General features: G+C 41.9%; 2 protein-coding genes and 1 long non-coding RNA gene across 5 annotated transcripts in view; 1 reads left to right on the top strand and 2 right to left on the bottom strand.

The window, feature by feature from the left end:
- The first annotated feature begins 337 nt into the window (after nucleotides 1-337).
- Nucleotides 338-20,796, top strand: LOC139778973 (uncharacterized). Of its 2 annotated transcripts, XM_071717154.1 has the most exons (5): nucleotides 338-585; nucleotides 15,607-15,726; nucleotides 17,983-19,959; nucleotides 20,172-20,370; nucleotides 20,636-20,796. In XM_071717154.1, exons 2-5 carry the CDS (start codon nucleotides 15,609-15,611, stop codon nucleotides 20,682-20,684), a joined length of 2,343 nt encoding a protein of 780 aa, XP_071573255.1. In that variant the 5' UTR covers nucleotides 338-585; nucleotides 15,607-15,608; the 3' UTR covers nucleotides 20,685-20,796. The 2 variants fall into 2 exon arrangements, with proteins under 2 accessions (XP_071573255.1, XP_071573256.1); XM_071717155.1 differs by lacking the exons at nucleotides 338-585; nucleotides 15,607-15,726 and adding an exon at nucleotides 16,883-17,769.
- On the bottom strand, nucleotides 14,329-16,862 carry LOC139778974 (uncharacterized). Its single transcript, XR_011719753.1, has 2 exons — nucleotides 16,721-16,862; nucleotides 14,329-15,974 (listed from the first exon to the last, which is right to left on the bottom strand). It is a non-coding gene; the product is annotated as an uncharacterized lncRNA (long non-coding RNA).
- Nucleotides 20,737-22,426, bottom strand: part of LOC139778972 (uncharacterized) — a 31,078-nt gene continuing 29,388 nt past the window's right edge. For both annotated transcript variants that reach the window (XM_071717153.1, XM_071717152.1), the window contains exons 5-6: nucleotides 21,359-21,479; nucleotides 20,737-21,253 (exon numbers count right to left, since the gene is read on the bottom strand). In XM_071717153.1, the coding sequence (XP_071573254.1) occupies nucleotides 21,217-21,253; nucleotides 21,359-21,479 (158 nt within the window). In that variant the 3' untranslated portion in view covers nucleotides 20,737-21,216. The remainder of the gene's footprint in view (nucleotides 21,254-21,358; nucleotides 21,480-22,426) is intronic.

The following is a 22,426-nucleotide window of genomic DNA, read 5'->3' as shown; positions in this document are numbered from 1 at the left end:
AGACATAAAATAAGATAATGATAACTACAGATCTATCTGATTTTTTATTCCGTTTTGAAGCTGCGATCGAAAATTCGCAATCGGGAAGAAGAAAGAGACCGTCTCTTCGGTTTGCGGAGTAGGAGACCGACTCCGGAAACTCGGACGGATTTCCCGGAAGCATTGCGTGTTTCGGAAATAGCAGTCTATTGTCGCGATCGGGACGTAGAAAACGGAGTAGCTCGGTCGAGGGCGCCGATCGGGCTTGTCACGGTTCTGCCCCGCTCCTTGCGTCGACTGTCGAGGAGCAAGACGCGGTTCGGACTTCGGCGTTCAGTTCAGTTCTCCGTGATCGCTCGATCGGGTGGGATCGAGCTGGATCTGCTCGCGCCTCCGTCGCCGTCGCGCTCTCGCGATCGTACCCGCGTCAACAATAAAAAAAAAAAGACGAGGAATAAAATAAATCGCACACGTCACACCGGACATCGCGACGTTGTGTTCACCGAGGGAAACGAGGTTGCGGGATAATCATCGGGAAGGGAAATCGACGATAATGATTCAGCGGATTCCTCATTGAATAGATCAGTACGTCGGATCGGCTATCAGGTGAGACCGGCGAAAGGAATTTCTACGGTCACTACCGTCGCGCGAGAATTCCTCTCCGCGAGTACGCGACGCGCCGCTCGTTAATATCCTGGGATTCTGGGATCCTGGGATAGCGTAATTGCCTAGGAATGAACGTCCACGAATGACTTTTAAAATGGTCTTTCGGAGCTGAACGGCGCTCTCGGGTTCGTTCAAAAGCGACTTTATCTGCGGGAAAATTCGGATTTTCCGGTGCCGCGCAGTTGCGCAGGCGGAACGTTTTGCTATCGGTACATTCGAAGGTTTTTTTATTTTATTTTACTACCGTTCAATTCTGTGACCCCACGCATGAAACTCATACTGTATTAAATTTGAGAGAAACGATAATACGTTTAATTTCAGAAATAAAATCTCCGAACTAAATAATTTATTTAACGCTGTCCTAGATTCTTGACATTATTATGTTGGACATTGTGTAAAAATAATCACCTCCCTTTTGGGAAAGTAGAAAACATTATTAAAAAAGTTCTGACTATGTTATAATTATATTATACAGCCGCGATTTTTTGATATACTTTAAGATTTCTTCCACGTCTCATTATTTGACATAAAGCGATGAATTAATTTATTTTTTTTTAACGTTATTACTGTTTAATTCTGTGGCATAAGTGAATTCTCCATTCAATCGATGTATTAAATTTGAGAGAAACGGAGTAACACATTCAGAAATAAAATCTCCGAACTAAATAATTTATTTAACGCTGTCCTAGATTCTTGACATTATTATGTTAGACATTGTGTAAAAATAATCACATCCCTTTTGGGAAAGAGAAAATATTATTAAGAAAATTCTACGTTATAGTTATACTACAGTTGCAATCTTTTGATATATCTAAAGATTTCCTTCACGTTTCATTATTTGACATACGAATACGATGGATCATTACGTACTATTTTTTTCTAAACATTACTACTCTCCAATTCTGTGACCTCATGTAATCCCATCTAATCCATGCATTAAATTTGAGAGAAATGGAATAACACATTTTATTTTAGAAATAAAATCTCCGAAGTAAATATAATTTATTTAACGCTACTCCAAGATTCTTGACATTATTAGAGATTGCGTAAAAGTAATTGCATCCCTATTGGAAAAGAGAAAATATTAAGAAAGTTCTGACTATATTATAGTTATATAATACATCCGCAATCCTTCAATATATTTAAAGATTTCCTCCACGATAGATTATTAATATGTCTATTGATATGAATAAAATATTACTTCATTTATTTTTAAATCCTTTTAGACAATATAAGCATTGTTTATTTAAAAAAAAATTGCATGCAGAGAAAATAACAAATAATATGAGTCAGATACTAGATACGAGAGGAAAAATTATCAGATTAGCGAGATGTTATCGGTATCGATATCGAATGATATTATTATATTGTTAAATATTTCCTGAATTCAAATATTATTGAACAACTTCTAAATGTATTTCTGAAACTGTCACGCGACTGCGTGAGAGAAGAAATCGATTTTTAACTTCCGGACGCCTAGATTTAAAATTCTAGAGCGAAGCGACACGATCGCGGGCACGGTCGATGTTCTGAATAGGTGTCTACAGGTGTCCACAGTCATGCAGCAGCACACTTAAGAATTACATCACGATTACATGTCCCCCGGCTGACACGATTCTAAATTTCACACGAGCTATTATTTCAATCGCGCATCGCTCGTCGCCGGCGCTCGATTCTCCCCCTCGCGCGGCCGCGGTGAATCGTCGTTTCGTCGGCCGCTCGCTCATTCCGCCTCATCGTCGATCTCACACAAAAGGGAAACCATGGGAATCCCGCCTAATTATATTATTCATAATTAGCTGGGATTCGCGCGCGGAGCAGAGCGGAGCAGAGCGCGGCGCGGCAGCCGAACGATGCAGTCCTAACGATGTGAAACGACGGATTATCACGCGGTTATCCGAAATGCACTCGGCTGTTCCGAGACGAAGTCTGAACGCACACGAGCGCGCGGTCGGCTATATTTTCTTTCCTTTTTTTTTTCGTTTTCTTCCGAGAGAACGTATTTACCTTGCTACCGGTATCCGCCGCGTAAAGTAGCAGCGAAGTAGTAAAGTGAAACGGATAACACACCTGTGCAGTTGTTTGGTTCACGGATGCGATTTGGTTAACGGACTTCAAATTACACGGTTCTGTTGGAGATGGAAATACTTCGGTCGTGCTTGTACGAGTCGCGAAGCGCATTCGCTACGATCCCGACATATGTTTGCGCATCGCTCTTTTTATTGAATTAGTGGGACAGCGACAAATACGCGTCACGCAGTAACAAAATCTTCGATTAGTTTTCTCGAGTCGATTTCACGCAGCTATTTCGCCTCGAAGAATAGCCAAACCCATTTCGTTCGCGTGATTACCGTTTGCTATTAAATATCTCGGTATTTAAGTGCTGGGTATTAAAACTTTTTTTAAACGGAACACACTTAGAATTCAAATAAGCGAATAAATAACTATAAAAACTTTCGATAATGAAATTAACAATAAGTAAAGTAAAAGTGGGCTTTCAGAGTAAAACGCGGTTAATAGTAAGTTAATGTTAAAACAATTTTTAATTACTTAGATAAGGTATATAATTATAAATCGGACGCGATAGATCGAATCGCTGATGATGACTCAAAGCAAAGTCGAAACGTCCGATTTATAATTATTTATATTACCTTGTTAGTAATTAGAAATTGTTGTTACATTAACTTACGCACTGTTAACCGTGTTGTACTCTCAAAGAACATTTACTTTGTTAAATTGGTAGTGTCAAATTATATACTCAATTAGAGTCATTTTTAACCATTTCAATAAGTCGCCACTACTTATTCAATATGTCGTTAATTTAATTAATACAATGAAGTTAAAATAATACTGTTTTATGTTAAAATAATAAATTTTGACACACACGGTAGTTAAAAATAGCAGAATGTTATTTAACTCAAGGTATTGATTTAAATTTCATCCTTTCAAATTTAACAGTATAGAATTGACCCGTTCGTCTTCACCTAATTTACATTTTAAGAAGCTTCGATATTTTTGCAAACAAAAATTCCCTGTAAATTGATTACGGAATACTATTGCGTGGAACATGACCGCGAAACGATTTGTATATGCGTAATAATACCGCGCGAACGCAGTTTTGAATACCACGGATTTACCTCTGTGTTAATTTCTGTAAACACGCCGTCGCATCGATTTCATAATGAATTTATTCGCGGCAGAGTTGTTTGGGAACGCTCGCACATATTCCCGCGAGTGCATATTTCTCGCCCCTGAAGAGACTGCTCCCTTCAGCATACGCGCGGGCACGTTTTAGGACGTACTTAACGTACGACCAGGAAGCGGATTTCAACAGCGTTTTTAACGATGTCTCGTAAACCACGTCGTCGATAAACACCGCTGCTTCCAGCCGCGTAAGAAATTACACCGCAATTATATGTGGGTTAAGCGCAAATTTTAAACGGTTACGAATATAGTAACATTCGGCAATGAAAAAGCGAACGGTATCTTTAACATTCCTCACCGAGATACGTGTTCGAAATAAATGTGTAAAGGACCGGACTGACAATTTGACGACTGAGGGGATTCGACAGTTCTCTTTGGTCTCTCGAAAAACATATATGTCCCTGAGACTGCATCTCTAATGCTCTTAGGTAATTCTTACTTTCAAAAAAGATTTTTGCTTTTAACCGTTTCGCAAACACGTCCAGAGTCCATCAGAATCGTAGAGAGACACATATCTTTCTGCATAAGTAGGTATATTAACATTATTAACTGATTTGATCTGCGATTTGACTCGCTCGTGCAACGCGACTTTAATGCAGTTCATGCCTTTCGATATGTAAAGAGATTTGCTAAGATAAGTTCCTTTCTTTTCTCGCGCCCGTTTAAGTTTACGGAGCTACGTATAACATGATTTTGCAATCGGGATATTAACGGGGCATATAGGCCGATCGCTTTTTTTCTTAAGTCGCAGGTTTAAACGCGTAAAGAGCATGTACTGGAGCGCGTATCGCGAATTCGGTATCGCACGCTTCATAAGTCGAGGAAGAGCTTTCGAAGCGAAAGTACAACGCGGTGTCCGCTGAAAAAAGATGTAATTTGATAGCGTTCATCACGGATGACCGACCACTTTCCAGCCGCTTAACGCAAAAAGTGCCTTAACGACAGCGAAGGGGGCACGGAACATTCTCATCTCAGCTTATAAAAATTTCAATCCTCGAGCGAGATCGTCAACGGAGCGTCCTCCAGATTCTGGCGTTAGAGGGTCGATTGTTATTTGAAAGCAAAAATCAGAATCGCGAATTAACCAAACGCTAATTAATTGCGCGAATAAAATCGCATCGTTTGTTTATATCATCTAATAAGTTTAACAAATTTTGGTTTTTTTTTTTTTTAAGTAACCCCGTACGACGAGCGCATTAATTACGTATTAATTACGCCTCGCGTAGTCTTCTTTAAGAATACTGAATGAGTCACGACAAATAAAAGTGACCGCCCTCCTCTCCCCTCTGGTCGCAAAATGTTATGTATGCGAAACGACATTAATTATCTGGAATGCATAGCAGGTATCGGCAGCGAGCGCACTCGTTACGTTCGAAACTTTCACTCCACGCGCTACTTGAACGATATTATCTTTTCTTCTTTCTTTTTTTCTTCTTAAATGTGCGTAAGCAACCGTGGCGAGCGAACAGGCAAGTTGCGTATATACGTTTTTTTCATGCATGGTATAAAATGCACGTTTAAATCATTTTCTATATCCGGACAGCGAGGTAGGTAAGACAAAAAGGCAGGTAAACTTTTTTTTACAGATAAACCCCGAGTATTCTTGCATGATAATAATATTGCATAATAAATACGATTTCGTAAGCGAATTTTGATACGTCGCTTAATTCCTGTTATAACTTTGTCATCAGAAACGTAAAATAAAAATTGGAATATTTATTGCTGTTTGAAATAATTATTTTATTTTGTATCGTGTTTTATTAATAAATATGTTCTCGATGAAGGCATCGATGCCAAATAAATGTTATTAATACAAGATCATAAATTGTGAGAAATTCTAGCTATTAAGTTTTAAATATATGTATATAGTAATATTATTATGCACATCTGGCACGCGCCTTTTATTCTCAAAAATAACTATATACTGGAATTCTTTGATATAAATTTGACATTTTTATGTTTTCCCCATTATACGAACATACCGGATTAATTTATAAAGTTTTCGAATTCTGTTACGAACGTGTAAAATGTAAAAAAGGCTCTTAAGATTTTTATCGGGCGTCCTTTTGAACATCTTTACGTACACGGTTTATGCCCCGAAATTCCTCAGCGATTTATTCCGCGATAGAACTTTGAAAATATATTTATATCGGTCTAGTTGAAGCGTTACGCTCGTTCGAAACGCGCTGGGGCACGAAATAGCTTGTAAGCTGCAATGAATTCTCGATGAAAAATGCCATTTAACTCAGCACCAACCCGGACTAGTTCTGTATCGTTCGATTCGATCTCGATCTAAGATGCCGTCACGGTAGAAAGCACGCAGATACTCGCGGTATCGCGGTATCCCACTGTGTATCACCCCGTCGTGCGTCGTGGTGGTGTGTCTCGCACACCGGGTCTGCATACGCGCGTGCACACGACATTCCTCTTACGCTCTGATAGTGATCCGACGCGACGGACAGTTCAACCTCGAGCCGACCGACCGGGGAAGGCCACGGCTGACGGACACGGACACGCGGGACACGTTCTCGTGTCCTGACGCGTGAATTTCGTATGACGTCGCACGAATTACGCAATCGAGAAAGTCGAGGCATCGCCGGCCCTAACAGTCCGCTAAATTCATCGCCGACCTCGCTTCAACGATCAATCGCGTCAGTAAGAAGCGATTATATTCAGAACCGGGATCCGATGTATCCCGCGGCCATCACCTGTCCCGATTTTCTCATCTTTAAAATGACGAACTCCGAGACTTGAGCCGCGTGTGTCAGACTTGGGTCTCTGGATAGAGACTTGGTCTCCGACGAGGCGAACTGCATCGCGTCGTACGTAGCCCAGGGTGGGGTTTAACCCGGTAACAAGTGAGCTTTCATGATCCCGTCCCTGTTCGCGTGCGACCTCAATCGCTATCAGCGCGTTACCCGGCCATTTGTCTATACGGCGGACATTCTCCCCGGTACAAAATTCAGGTGTCGACGACATCGCGACGTCGCCGAGGGACATCGGAAAAGTCTCATTGGGTATTCCGTCTTGTCGGCAACACGCGACCGCAATATGTAGCAGCTCCTGGACGCGAAATGTGGACCGTCGACGCGGATATACGCTCGAAACGCTCCGTATCGTATATTGGCGATCAAGCCAAGGCTGCGCGATTCGGTAAAGCGGAAAAGTTAGAAGTACTCGTATCCATGCTGGACAAAAGTTTTGGACAGGGAAAATGAAGAGAACTCTTCGAGAGTATATAAAATCGCGAGAGAGTAAAAACCCGATTGCTGATTGACGATCTCGCGTTTCAAAGACCGAAATAAAATTGAGTTAATACATTCCAAGAGCAGTAATCTGTAGTTTTCAATTACGACCCATTCATGAATTCGCTACATTTCGAAGAGTTATGCGATGACACGAACAAAGCAAAAAGCGCCGGAAATCGTTTTCGTAGATCGCGAAGCGGCGTCCTTCCCCGGATCTCGCGAAAACGGCTTCAACGCGGTATAAAATGGCTAGGGCTCGCGGCTCGCTGGTGGCTACGTCTCCAGGTGCGTATGGAAGACCAAGGACGAAAGGGATCGACCGACAGGAAGAGGAGCGATTAGAAGAAGGAGCGGTTAAACCGGAAAGTCGAGCGCGCGCGGCTGAAGAGGGTCGCCGGAGCAAAACTGCTACATCGGATTGTGCTCCGTTGTGGCGGATAGGCCGGCCTCCACGAGCGGCCGCGATTAATCGCAGCCCGCCGGGCAATTGTCCGCGCACGTATCCCGCTTCCGGTCCTGCGACCCACGGCGAAGGCTATTCCGATATCCCGGGGATGACGTGCCTCCGCGAGTGTCGGGTCGCAATAACACGACCGCGGCGGTGTCAGATTACGCGCATTTTAGGGCGCGGATTTAGCGTCGCGGCGAATCGAGCCGACCGCAACCTGGGTCGGTGACACGCGACCCGACGTGAAAACCAAGAGGATATTATCCTTCTGGTGAACGTCCGATCGTTTGCCACTCGGATGACATCGGAATTTTGAGATAACAGAAACGACAACATGGTATCAGAAAAGTGCACAGGCTTTCTAGATAAGTTTTCACTATGACTAGATGATATAATAATGTCCAAGCTACTTGACAGAAGATAGGAAACTCAACCAGAGTACCTATAGCTGAAAAAAAATTCCTCTTTGCGGTTGAAGAAACGTGACAATCGGCGATATCGTCACTGGAGATGTAAGTCAGTGCTGAAGGCAATCATTACTCAGAAATTGTCTGAAAATCGTACGCCAGATTTCTCCGGCTCATTGTCTCTCCCTTTCTCTTTCTCCTTCCGTCCCGAAGCGAGCGTCTCTCGAAGTAATGGCGGAGGAAAGGGTTGGCCAGTAATCGACCTTGGAGCTCCGTCCTTTACGCATACGCGCCGCGCGCGTGTGTCGCGTGTCTTATTTATATGAGCGCGCGTGCGTGTGTGTACGTACGCCGGTACGCGCGTATCTAGTACGTATATGCACCTATACACACCGTCGTGCATGCCACTTGGAGCGCACGCGAATAAGCGGCGCGCGTTCGCCGCGACCGGGGCCGCGGCCGCGGCCGCGCGGCGCGCATCGGCCCGATAGCGTACACGCTCGAACACACACAGGCGGGCCGCAATGCCGAGGGCATAGTTACACGGCTATTCCGGCGAGGAATGCTCGGCATGTCGCTCTCGTCAAATGGCCAGAAAATAAAAGGACTACCTCGCCCGCGGCCTTGATAGAACGCGCCTAGTGGACACGGGGCTCTTCTCTCTCTCTCTCTCTCTCTCTCTCTCTCTCTCTCTCTCTCTCTCTCTCTCTCTCTCTCTCTCTCTCTCTCTCTCTCTCTCTCTCTCTCTCTCTCTCTCTCTCTCTCTCTCTCTCTCTCTCTCTCTCTCTCTCTCTCTCTCTCTCTCTCTCTCTCTCTCTCTCTCTCTCTCTCTCTCTCTCTCTCTCTCTCTCTCTCTCTCTCTCTCTCTCTCTCTCTCTCTCTCTCTCTCTCTCTCTCTCTCTCTCTCTCTCTCTCTCTCTCTCTCTCTCTCTCTCTCTCTCTCTCTCTCTCTCTCTCTCTCTCTTCCTTTGACCGGTTACCCGCGAGTTACCCGCGAGATACCATTCAAAAGTCATTTCAGGAGATTAACTTGATGTCTGACGATCGTTGAAAGTGGTCCGTGTCGCGAATCCACGGGAATTCTGGACTTGTTCTGTATTTTGTCTCGTTTCTCTCTAGGCGACACGCGGAGTATAATCTCGAGTTAATCCTTTTGGTGCAAGAAAATGGAATATTTAACTTTGGCTTCAACATATGGTAACATATGGCACTGAATATTTCTTTCCTTTCTCACAGAACGTCGTTTGCATGAAAATAATTAATACTTTCCGAAGAAAGTTTTGCGTTATAACAAAGATTAAAAAATTAATGCTACAGTAGCAGTTCACTTTTATGAACTATTTCGTTTATAATGTATAATATTATCCTGCGATAATATTATAAATCATAAATGAACTAGTTCACAAAAGATGAGAAAAGTTTGCAGAGTACTGTTTGCAAACTGCGTTAATTATAAAAAATGAACCGGCTATAGCTTATAAATTATGGATGCTATTAGTACGTCGAATGTACAACACTTGGACGCTTCTTATTAGTATCGAGTCCCAATTCAGATTATACGTATTGTTAATAATAAAACACGGCGTTTAATTCGCGAGATGACATTTACCTTTTATTTCGCTATAAAACATTCATTAAAGAATTCCCGTCGTAAAATCCGCGTTGTCGTCGGCCAAACTGAGCCATCAAGGTAACGTTATGCCGAACCGGTCCCCGAACATTTTTTTATCGCTATCTGATTCCCTAAATTACGGGTATAGACCTCTGTACACACACGCTTCTTAATGCATCGTCGGACTCGGGGTCCCGAGGAGCATTCCTCCGCCAAATATTATCGCGATACACGCCGCAACGTTACGTCGTTACGACCGCGGTATAATTTATTGCATTAATTGCGCGCATTAGAAAAATTTCTCGATAAAAGGCAAGGATAAAGTTTGTAGAGGGATTCGAAAAAAGCATGGAACGCGCTCGAAATCAAACAAGTCAGATCGCATCTGCAAACAGATAAGCGAGGAAACATATACATAACAGATAAGCGACGAGTCTCGAGATAGCGAGACTTGGGATGCTGAGAGATCTTGGCGAGATTTTTGCTATCGTATTCAAAAAGGATACATGTACGATACGAACACGAAATGTTTATGTATATACGTGACGGATGCTCGTATTTTCTCGGAAACAGATTGGAAAAGAGACAGGGTCGATAAGATTGTCTCCCGAGAGAAGCCTGTCTTTAAGCGGGTCTATTTATAAGTGATCATATCCGAAAATTCGTTTTCGTGCTCCAAAGAGTACGTGCGGATAAGCTGCGTCGTTCCGTCCGTAATGGGATGCAGAGCCCAGAATCCCCCGGGTACACGATAACAATACCTAGGAAGCGGAGCGAGTTACGACTCGATAGCCACGCGGCGGAGAATGTTTTTACGAGCATCCGGGGCACGTCACGCTTTACGTACGCGTTATACTTTGCCTCAAATTGCATTCACCATACAATGACGCGCGCGCCGATTCCCGTCGAATGATAAATTCTCTGTCCGGATAAATCTACGAGTCTCTGTCGCTGTTTTGTCGTTGTGTTTTAAGTCGACATCTCAGTTTAACTGTTAAAGACGATTGACATCTAATCGGTATTTTTCTAATCGCTTTCTAATACTATACATATACATATACATAATATTAATAGAACCAGAGATTTGTAAAGAGATCAGAATTATTTTATTTACATTTTGAGAAATAGAATATATATGCAAATATTTTTCATCATATTCTAATAAAAAAATTGTAATTGAAGCAGATTCATCAACTTATCTCACTAAAGTTGTGTGCGTGAATTTAAAAAGAAAAAATGTTACGGATTTTCTGATTTAATTTTCTCCAAGATAAGGTGCGTCGCATTCAAAATCTTCTTTCCTTATTCTACATTTTTTACTTATTTTTTCCACATAGAACCAAGACCAATTCCTTCCTGGTTACACCAACAATAATGGCATTGTATATTCAATGTATTGGCGACTGAATAATGTTCTTCACGTAAAACGGTAGTTGATCGAAAATTCACCCGTCGTCTGAATATAATTTGGCCGAGTGCGTTACACCTTCGTGCGCCTAATTGCGCAATTACTGTAAAAGTACAAGTTTTAAGGCGAAACGCAGTCACCGCAGGCATTTTGTTTTTACCGTTTATTGCGAGACATGCTCGACAGTATTTTGCAACTGAATCACTTGTAATTAGAAAGAAAACGCTGACCGGCAGCTGCGAGTGCAACTCGGATTCGCATTGTTGCGGTTACGATTTCCAATAAAGGAATACAACTCAATCCGATCGACAAAGAAACACGCAACAAATAAATAACGATCGAGTACAAAACGTTAAAATTGCTCTGTGAGCTTTGTAGGAGATGTATATGAAAAAAGTTATAATTCGGTTCGTAAAAGACGAACTTAAAATACACGCGCATTATTTGGTCGCACGACATTCACGTTATTAATTCACAATTCGTCGGTTCAAGAAGTATCTGAGTAGGTACCGTGCATAATTACAAAACTGTCTCACGCATCTCTTTTCATTTCTGGCGAGAACGAAGCTGTCGAATAGCGCAATTGATGCCAACGAAAAGTTACGTCTCTCAAGAAATTAAGTATTGAGGCATCGGACATTATTACGAGTTCTGATCTCTCACTATGTGCCCGCGTTGGATTACGATGTCGGGAGCGAGAAATAATATGGATCTCTCGAGCGAGGAGCGGGTGTAACGCGCGACGATAACAACCGCGTCTCGCCGCGCTGCGAAGATTTACAATCCGGAGCTGCAACACGGCGGCCTAGACTTGCCAACGAAGTAAAGTCCGGGCTGCCGCCGCGCCGGCAGCCGTAGCCGGAGGAACAGATCGGCAGCCACGAAAGTGGAACGATAAATCTATGCTGGAATAACTGGACGCTTAGCTCCCGCATTCTTCGAACGTTTAACAACCGCGACTTTTCTGCAACATTTATCACGACGCGCGCGATAGATCCATACGTTCTGGTCAAATTGGCAGATTGTATTAACGGCAAATCTTATCTTCTGAAAAATTGTATAATAAAAATCAAACAACATGAAATTGCGGATTGATAAAAGTTGTATAAAAGATAAAGAATTAGAATTAAATATTTTCAGCAAATAAGCAGGTAATCAATGTATATTGCATTCTGTAAATACATATAGATAAATCTAAATAAATGTAATAAATGTAAATAAATATAAATAAATGTGTCACCGAACACGTATAATTATAAACTTCTTGATAGACAGATCCGCGAGCACGTTCCGGAGTGATCTTATCGCGTCTCGCTCTTGATTGCGAACTTAATTAAGTCTGACGGTGCGCCGTGATTGCGCGTGGGTTGGATCCACGAAAAGTGAAAAGGTGGAGAGGCGTAGCCTCCGGAAAGGAGCTAAGAAGGTGATGGCACACATATTTTGCATCGGAGAAAGTCGTACGCATACCTCCCCACCCCTAATTTTTCTTCCTTCTCCTTCTCGTAGCTGTCCTCGTAGTCAGCGGTTACGCACACTTACGCAGACAGGTATAATGATTACCGTGCATTAACATCTTGCATAACGCACCGCGATTTAATTAAATGTACGAGGTATCGTATGAACCCCGTCTGTCGCTCGTGCAATGAAAGATTGCTCCGTTCAATATGTTCATATGGCCTTTATCTTTCTTGTAATAGCTAAGTACCTTAACATTAAATCATAATAATGTAGATATATAACCACCCATAATTATATTATTCTATGTGTAATTATATATGTGTGTAATTATTATTACAAAGTATGTCAATTCAATATTCCCTTTCCAAATTTTTTGCAATGCAACATTGCAAGTGTCGCATTTTTCGTGGTTTTAAGGTCATATTTTGATTAATTTGTAATTTCACACATAATAATTAAACGCATATTTAAATTAATTATTATATATTGTACTAAAATAACGTATGAATTTCATTGACAGTTTTATATTGAATATTTTCAAGTTTAAACCACTCCGTGTAAGATGTAGCATGTGTCTCGTAACGGTATGATTATGGAACATTTATTGGCCAATGTCCACTATTTTTCTGAGTGCCAATCGATTCTATCTGTGCTTGTGCAGCGGATAACATATTGCGCGAAACGGAAATAAAGTTGTGAAATGTACAATCGAAAAGATATCTAGAATCGCGCGACTTAATCCGCGACATTGTTTACAATTGCACGTGATTAGATAAAGTTCCACATTAATTATAAAATGTAAGTTTTAACGGTTATATAGAGATGGTATTTTCTTTCGACTGCGAATTCCTCGATCATCTTCAATTTAATTTTTCCTTTACGAATGCATCGATCGAGGCTTTCTAGTACTTTATGGGCCATAAAAACAAATTAAAAATATATAAACTGATTGTAAACTCCTTTTTCGAACTAATGAATAACCAAAGAAAAAATTAATTCAAGTTAGTCAACGAATCTACAATTAAAAGAAAATTGATTTTGGACACCGTGTATAAGATTAGTCTAGAGAAATGCACATTTTCTTTATGCAAATATATTCGACATAAATGTGCACCTATGGTAGAATATTCTACTCTTTTGCGCGTTTTGTAGATAAGCGTTTTCCAATTGCGTTTGGTCGTTATCAGCATTTCTGCCCACGTAATTTCATCGTGCACGCATTCCTCTGGTCTCAAATTAACTCGATTCGACAATGTCACACATTTACAATATTTACAACTATATCCTATTTGCCGATTGGTAAGAAAAATATTATGAATGCTATACAGGTCAGACGAACGGTATTGCATTGCCTCTCGCGAATATTCCAACGCGTTTATTGGGGAAAAAGGTGAACGAATTACCGTTCCGCTGCTCGCAACGGTATCAACGGATTAATTTCTTTATCGGTCCAACTGTAGGCAATAAAACGATATTACAAAGTACCGCTTCCCATGTATTCAAAATCAATCCGATTTGCAAATTAATAACAATTAGCTTGATGTTATAGCGTAGTAATTGCACTTATTACAACTACACGCGGTGATCTGTGTACATACCGTAAATGACATGCAGCACAACATTTAGTATAAGATGTATGTAAAATCCTTCGAAGAAATCCTTCTAAGAATTTCTCTTCAACTGTACGCGTGCAGTTGGCATGGAATGCGCCCGGCAATTCCGGTCGCCGACATTCTTGGAAGATAGAAAGATCCATAAACTCGAAAAAATTTGCACGAGCGTTCGTGCGAAGGGCTTGAATAAACGTCCCTGAAGAACGTAAAATGTTTCTTACGGAGATAAAAATTTATTGCCGCGTAAATATATAAAAAAAGTAATAAGAGCCAAGAAATCTCTCATTTGTACTTCTCTTTTATTTCTTATCGTTCGACATGCATATAAAATTTCTTTTCTTTGTACCGCGAAGGGATAGCGAATGATTGAAAATCTTCAAGTTAAGATACTCGTATCATATAGTGCCGCCGGCATGAAAAGTTGTGAGCTAGACGACGTAGATGATGCGGCCTCCTTGTCTTGGAAGTACCGTTGGGAGAAGCGACGGTGATGCTGGATACTCACGTACCACTTCGTTCGAACGCACAAGCATAAATCTGGCATCGATATTGAATGTCATACGTATATACGGTGGCTAAAGAAAAGTACCTACATTTCGCATTTTTTAATAATAATAATTATTATATAAAAAATAATGTAATAATCTTCGCAAGAATTGCAAAGAGTTTTATTCAATACAAACAAATGCAATATATATTAATAAAACCTAATTTGCAATGTAATATTCTTCTTTCCTGTAAAATTATTTCAAACAAAGATATATAAAATATACATCATGCTTTATTTCTCTTTTGTGATTGTTTAATACCTGCCGTTAAATTAAGTGTATATAATGTATTTATTTTTAAATTGTATTATGTTCAAGCTATCCTACATTTTTTTCGACAGATTCAAGTTGAAGTATGTTTTTTTAAACAAAACTTTGAAAGAGAGATTATTTTCCACAAATTTTCTACTTCTAACATTATATATTAAAATATTTGTGATTAAATCTCAGATTAAGATTTTATTAGAGTTTGCGTGAAATTAACGGAGGAATATGCTCTCGCTATCTGTTAAATTTATCAGCATTTCTATCACATGTACATCAATAGAATCATCACGATGCGATTTTCTCTATCTCGTTACTAGATCGTATCAGAAACAAGTGCAACATAAAGAAGTGAAAAGAGATAGCCTGGATTTACAATGATTGTCGCCATCGACATCCACAGTGAAGTCCGTTCACTTCTCAAGATTTACCGTTTCACTTTTACGCAGTTAATCTTCAAAGCGCTTACATCTCACATGTAAAATCTTGATAAATAGGAACGCTTTCTGATTGCTGGAGAATGATAAATCTACGGAATATTCCATTCACAATTTTAATTTTAATAACACATTCCCTGACGAATTCTCGCCAGAGGATTCTTTTATTCCTAAAATTGAAGTTGTAGAAGCATCGTTTATTTGCTTGGCGAACATCAAAAGAATTACTTGCTTATACTGATGAAATATTCATCGGAATGCTTTCACGTACGAAAAAAATCACGCTCTGACTACTTTCCAATTTGTTACAGACATGCGTTGGTTTCGCGGCCACGCCGAGGCACCGAGACTCCTGCGCCTAAGTCCCCTTCGAGCCGACGAAGACGTCAACGAAACGTCCTACCATTTCCACGCGAGGTCTCGATGCAGAGGTAAGAGTCGCGTGAAATGGCGGTGCGATCGTCCGATCATTATGGGAAGAAGTAAAGTACACGTCGCCGCGCGAGAGAGTCGGTCCAATTTTTGCAAAAATGTCGTATCGTCTTGCGTGCCGCGAGTATACACGCGTCTTTGCGTGCCGTCCGGCCGTGTGCGTGGCGTTGGACTTGAATCGGGATTCCATCCTGAATGCAGGGATTACGACTCAACGTTCCGTCAGGCTGAGTTCCCGAGTGACTGGCTGGAAAGCGAGAATAGAAGCAAATTGACACTACGCCGGCCTACGCGAATGCACGTTAATATAAAGGATCATTGTCGAGGACGCGCAATCCGTAGGCTCATATATGCGTGACCGTGTGTACGCCGCGCGTCCTGTGGGACCGTGCGGTGAAATTGACGGTAACGGCGACAGAGACGGCAATGACAATCCGCAATGAATCGTCCGGCTAATTATAGTAACCGCTAATTGAAACGGTAGCCCGGAAAACGAGATTGTGGGCCCTTAATTAAAAAATTTCATCCACCTTCTGTACGATACTCATCATGCACCAATTTGCTGTGACGTATCATTGTAAAGGAATCGAGTTGTTCTGCCCTCACTTCTTCACTTTTGGAAAAATTGAACATGTCAGTTTTGTATTTAATTGGGACGCAAGAATGAATTTGACGATCAATTTTTTTTCTATTGTAGTACGCAAAATGTTAAAAATCTAGAAAGTATTTCTCTTTCTCACGTTCATAAAGTACGGGATACAGGCAGTTAACAACGCGGATAGCGATATATTTGTTTAACCACATAATTATGAAACATTTTACATCAGGAAACACAATCCGCTTCTAAGAACTTACACGTGAGCTGAGCGTAGTTGCGGTTTCAACGTCAGACATGACATAAAGAACGATAAAATGTTACTCGAATGTCCGATCTATTTTTACAGTATCCGGTTTACGCATTCCGTACGATAACGTACACACAAAATTACTCACTTCACCAGCTGTTTTCAGCCTTGCTCGACGAAAGGCAAATCTTATCCTTATTCGTTGAGAACCTTCTTGCTTCTTACTTGTTAAGGATAGTCGATCGAATGATTTGACTGTTTTCCGTGCACGATGACGAACTAATTTAAAATGAGCAAATCCCGCGTGCTCACCTTGGAGACCGAGGAGTCTAGTCGCGATAGCGACTGTCGTTACTGGCTGCATTATCTCGATTGCTGTCAGGGCCTCGTTTCGTAAAGCTACAGCTTGTAATACTAAGGAATAAATTAGTATCAGTGTAGTCAACACATATTTTACAATGACACGCAAATCCGTGTTCTTACTTTCGCATCGGTTAATATTGCGAGACTTGCGTTTTTTATCGAGTGGAGTCGGGTTCGAACGAGGGAAAAAAACATGAATAATGATTTTATACATTCTACTGATTATTATTGATTATTATTAATTGCAAGAAGTCTTTGTTTTATTTTAAATATTATTTTAAATTAACTTGTAGGGCTTTGAATTTCTTTAAAAAGTATTGTAAAACTTTTGCATTTCTCTCTCTCTCTCTCTCTCTCTCTCTCTCTCTCTCTCTTTCTCTTTAGACGAAAAAAATATATTGATGTCTAAGATATAATTACTTTAATTAATAAATAGTTTATTAATATTGTGTAATTTGATTTTCAGTTTTATTTAATGAATGCGATAAATCGCTGGCTTAATGTATGTAAAAAAATATATTGTCATTTTCTTAATTAAAGGCTACCGCTACAGGGCGTCCTTAATTGAACAATATATTAGTATTATTAGTAGTACAAACAAATTGCTCATAGGCGCATCCTGTTTTACGCATATCCTGCACAAGACGAGTCATGCTTCACGGAACCCACAGATTTGTCAGCTCTGTCATCAGTATCACCGCGGCTGGCACCAAAAATGGTCACTTTCGATCTAGAAGTCGTAGAGTTCGGGTCTCATTGTGTTCTTATTCGTAAACAGACCGGCAAAAATGAGGATACGCAATCTACTGTATTTTATTACCCATCTGAAATTTTGTACGGTGCTCCATTTATAGAATATACTATATCTTTTAAAAATATAAAGATATATAATTTAAAAGAGTTCATGTAGAGCCACAAAAGTTATAAGTCTATTTTAAACAGAGTGATCAATTATTCTGCTATACAGAAACTATATATCTTTTAGCTTAATATTTATTCTACCGCCTGCTGTGCGCATTTATTAATACCATCATCCTTATCTCTCAGACATATCGCCAGTGCGATGGGCCCGGAGAAAATCATCGAGTTCCGAATCCGAGAGGAACTGCTACAACGTGCAGACCTCCCAAGTGACGACCGAGCGAGCCGCCAACAAGAAGGATAAGAAGAGGATCCAGGAAGAACGGCGGCGAGTGTGCGAGAAGCGGAATCCTCTGCTGGACCGCGTGAAGAGCACCAGACTGAGCTTCTTCAAGGATCGCGATTCTGACGAGGACGAGAACGAGAACGAGAACGATGGCGACGACGAGGAAGCGAGACGGGTCCAGTTCCGTTCGATGTGCGAGCTGAGGCATCGCGGTCTGACCAGGAACGAGTTCCGGCGCTCGGTCTGCGAGTCTGACCTGAAGGACATCACGGAGGAGGGGAACGGCCACGCGAAGAGGAAGAGACGCGCCAAGTCGCAGAGCAGGTTGTCGTACAAAAAGCAGCAGGAAGAGCGGTTCTCCTTCTTGGGCTTTCGCACCTCGGCGCCACGGAAACAGCCCGAGTGGCGGCCGAAAGAGGGGGATTCGGTCCGGGAGGACGCGATGCCCCACGACTACCGATGGGAGAGGACCGATCGGAGCTTCCTCGAGGCGAGCCGCGCCGCCGATCGACCCGGCGTCGATCAGGTGACGATGGTCGACACGGGGGTACCTGGACACGCCGGCGAGACGATTTTCAAGAAGGACGCGACGGCGTTCGACAGCATCACGCCGTCCAGCTGCCTGGCGGCGAAATTCCGCGCGATGCAGGACAGGTACCTGAAGAGCTCGACGAACAGGCTGATCGCGAAGATCTACAGGAAGGACTGCAAGGACCGGGAGAGGCGGAGGCTGCGCAGCTTTTCTTACGGTACGCTGCCGGGTCTCGAAGAACTACGAACGAATCCGCTGTACGAGGATCAGGATCAGGACGACAATGACTCCGGAATCTTGGACAACGATTCCGCGACCAGTTCCCTCCTGGACGACAGGTGTAGCAGCGGCGCTTCCGGACCGCTGAACAACGGTAGCCACAACGACTCCTGTTTGGGATCGCCCCCTCAGCTTCCGCCCAGAAGACCCTTCTCGTCCGCCACGGATGTCGACGGAACCGCGCGACTCTTCGCGAGTTTGGACGTGTACTACGACAAGACTAAGGACAAGGATTCCGGGATGAGTCTTCTTACCGAGGAGTATTCGAGCGTCTGTCAAGCCGCGAACGGAACGTTGATAGATCGTCAAACGGCTCGAGTCTCCGCGGAGAACAATACGGATCGGGAGAGAGAGGGAAAAACCGTGGAAGAGGACTCTAAACGGAAGCAACGTGGTGCCGGTTTACAGGCAGTGAGGAGTAGAGCCTACACCACGGAGACGATGGTCGTGAAACTTCTCAAAGAGACGTCCGACCAGTGTCTTGGTATTTTTATCGCGAAAACCGCGGAGTCCAGTCCGGGATACTTGGTGGCTCACGTGGTGCCGAACGGACTGGCCGATAAGGAGGGCACTCTGAGAATCGGCGACGAGATCCTGATCGTTAACGGGAAGAGACTACGCGGTCTAAGTATGACGGAAGCTAAGAAGATCCTGGGTAGCGGCAGCGGGCCCGGTGACATCGACATCGTCATCTCGCGGTTCTCGGACGTCGATCAGCAAGCGAAGAAGCTGAAGGAGAGCAGCGTGGATTATGAGAACGTCAGCATGGAAGACGGCCACGGGGTAATCGTCGAAAGTTCACCCGGATCGCATCACTTCAGAAAGCATCAGAGCAGGTCTCACCGGGACAAAAAGGACGAGTCGAACAGGTCGATCTCGTCCGAGAAATTTACGACAAACATGGATACCGGATTAACGCAGAGTGTCTCGAAGTTCTGTACTCTTCCCAGAAGACCGAGGAGTACGGTGTCTACGTTCCTTACGGTGCTTTTCGAAAAAGGCGCCGGAAAGAAGTCCTTAGGATTCACCATAGTTGGCGGAAGAGACAGCCCGAAAGGAAGCATCGGTAATTACGAGTGTATTTTTGCTGTATACTTTTTTCAATTAGCTAAACGTGGATTATGTAATAAATTAGAATATTTCAGCTTCGTTGTTCCCCATAAAAAACATTTATAAGTTCTAATTCTTTCCTAAACAGTTTTGATTTATAATAAAAAAAAATTCTATATTCGTTCTCTATACTTATTTCTATATTCTATATTCTTTAATTTGTCGCAGGTATCTTCATAAAGTCGGTACTGCCCAGCGGACAGGCCGCCGAAGATGGCCGTTTGCGCGCAGGAGACGAGATTTTGGCTGTGAATGGCCAAGTCTGTCACGATTTGACGCATCGCGAAGCCGTACAACTTTTTCGCAATATTAAAAGTGGGCCGGTCGCTTTGCACCTATGTAGACGCGTGAAAAATCGTGAATCACAGTAAGTAATTCTCAAATATTTAACATTTTATCGAATACATAAACCAACGTCATTGCATTTTTAAACGCAATTAATTTGAATAAAATATTAATTTAATTAACATACATGATGTATTTAAGTATTTGAGATAACATTTGTAATCAATATTTGATTTAAACTAAAATAGCTATTAGAGATTTTTACAAAAGAAAGTAAATATTATTTATTTATACGTTTGAATTAATTACGAATTCCTTTTATTTCATTTTTTGCCTTTCTGTTTCAGAATATTAAAAGCCAAGTCGTGCGCAGATCTTTTGCTGATAGACACGTGAGAGCGACGTTGAAAGAGAGGCAGGGGACATGGCAAATTATGTAAAATACGAATCGTGTATATACTGTACATTTTCAGAATTCGCTAGAAATAAAACAGTTATTTAATAACAATTATTTAATTAATAATAATCTGGATACGGTACCCCGTTCGGTACCTGTAAAGAACATTATCTTTATTGTCCTCTATGATTAAAAAATGCATATAATGGATTCTACATTGTCGTAACGTTATTCGACGTATAAAATCTTATTGTTAAAAAGACGTGGTACTTAATAACAATTATAATACCACAAAATACGCGCGCGCGCACGAATATAGTCTATAATAATAAAACCTATTAATCTACCAGACGGTTGCGAGATATACCGCACGAAATAAATTACGTAAGAGAAGAACGTCAGAGAGAAGTCATAGATTTCTTTTGATAGACTAGAATTCTAAAACGCCGTTTTCTCCATGCGAACGATAGTAGATTAGGCCTAAATCTAAAGAGCACTTCCGGTGGGCAGTTTCTTCTTCGTCCATACTGTTTAGTACGGCGCACTTTTTACAGTACTTTTGGGATATCTGCAACAATTATTAATAATTTTCATTAATCACGTCACGTCTACAATATTTCATTAATACAATGCTCGCGTCTCCTTACAGATAAATGTTAATTTAAATTTTTACCTGTGTCTTCTCGTAATCTCTAATTCGACCGTACCCTCTCTCACCGTCTTAAACAACTCGATGACTTCTTGGTGCGTGCGGCCCTTCAAAATTTGCCCGTTTAGGCTCAAGATCTCGTCGCCTGAAAAATCGAGAAAATATACTTCTTCGGATATGTTCAATTTCTCCGAAAATCCTTGGCTAATTTGATAATAATTAATGGAGGAATGGGAAAAAATACTCTCACAGTCTCGCCGCTTGAAGTTATCGCGGGATTGCCCTCATTCAAAAAGCATCCTGATAATATCAATAAAGTTTAACGACCAAAAAGTAACCCTCGAGGCTGCCAATGACCCCGTGACGAGGACGTTCTTGCGGGATGCTATCTCCTGCGCTTATGCAAGCCGATCAGCTACCAGCCCGTTACTCAAGTATGCGGTAAGGAACGGCGGGCAACGAGGAAACCGCGATGCAGGCGTAAAAAGCGGTGGGATCGGTTGAAATTCGAGACATGAGAACGCGAAACGCGTCTAACGACCTTCCTGGTTATCGGCACGTCAACTTCCCGCGAATACCTGGCCGTCAGCGTCGAACCGGACTTCTCTGCCCACCCTTAATATCCATCAGGACGATCCCTCGCGACTAATACGACTCACGATAAATGTGAAAAAGTACCAAATGTAAAGAAAAAAAAATGGAAAACGATATATATAAGCATCTTGTATACGTAAAACGTATACATAGACTATAATAATACGATGAAGATATCAGGAAATGGTGTATTAATACCGGCGCTGTCAATGACACGAGGTATTTCACCGTCTTCCGATGAAAGGAACCGAGGACGGAAAGGGGAAAAGAAAAGAAAAGAAAAAAACGCAGAAGAAAAACGGTGGAACATGCCGCGACTGTTTAGATATGCACGCGGCGTTAGCTGTCGGATTAAAGATTCGACAGCTGTCTGGCGGGATCCTCGCATCGTCGTGAATACACGAGGCCGTCCGTCGAACCTGCGTTCGACGCGTCGTCATGCGCGTTCCCTTATCCCCGCGATTGATAGCTCTCGAGCGAAAAGTATTTGAGGCACGT

Source organism: Temnothorax nylanderi, unplaced genomic scaffold (genome assembly GCF_030848795.1).
Source record: "Temnothorax nylanderi isolate EJ_2023f unplaced genomic scaffold, tnyl_v1.0 TNYL_tig0204_pilon, whole genome shotgun sequence".
Lineage (NCBI taxonomy): Eukaryota > Metazoa > Arthropoda > Insecta > Hymenoptera > Formicidae > Temnothorax > Temnothorax nylanderi.
This window is presented reverse-complemented; position numbering and strand designations above follow the sequence as displayed.

Bases quoted from the DNA above. Each gene is read 5' to 3' on its own strand.
- LOC139778973 (XM_071717154.1), top strand. From the start codon at position 15,609: ATGCGTTGGTTTCGCGGCCACGCCGAGGCACCGAGACTCCTGCGCCTA. The intron at 15,727-17,982 runs GTAAGAGTCGCG...CTTATCTCTCAG, and splicing joins CGCGAGGTCTCGATGCAGAG to ACATATCGCCAGTGCGATGG. The intron at 20,371-20,635 runs GTAAGTAATTCT...TTTCTGTTTCAG, and splicing joins GTGAAAAATCGTGAATCACA to AATATTAAAAGCCAAGTCGT.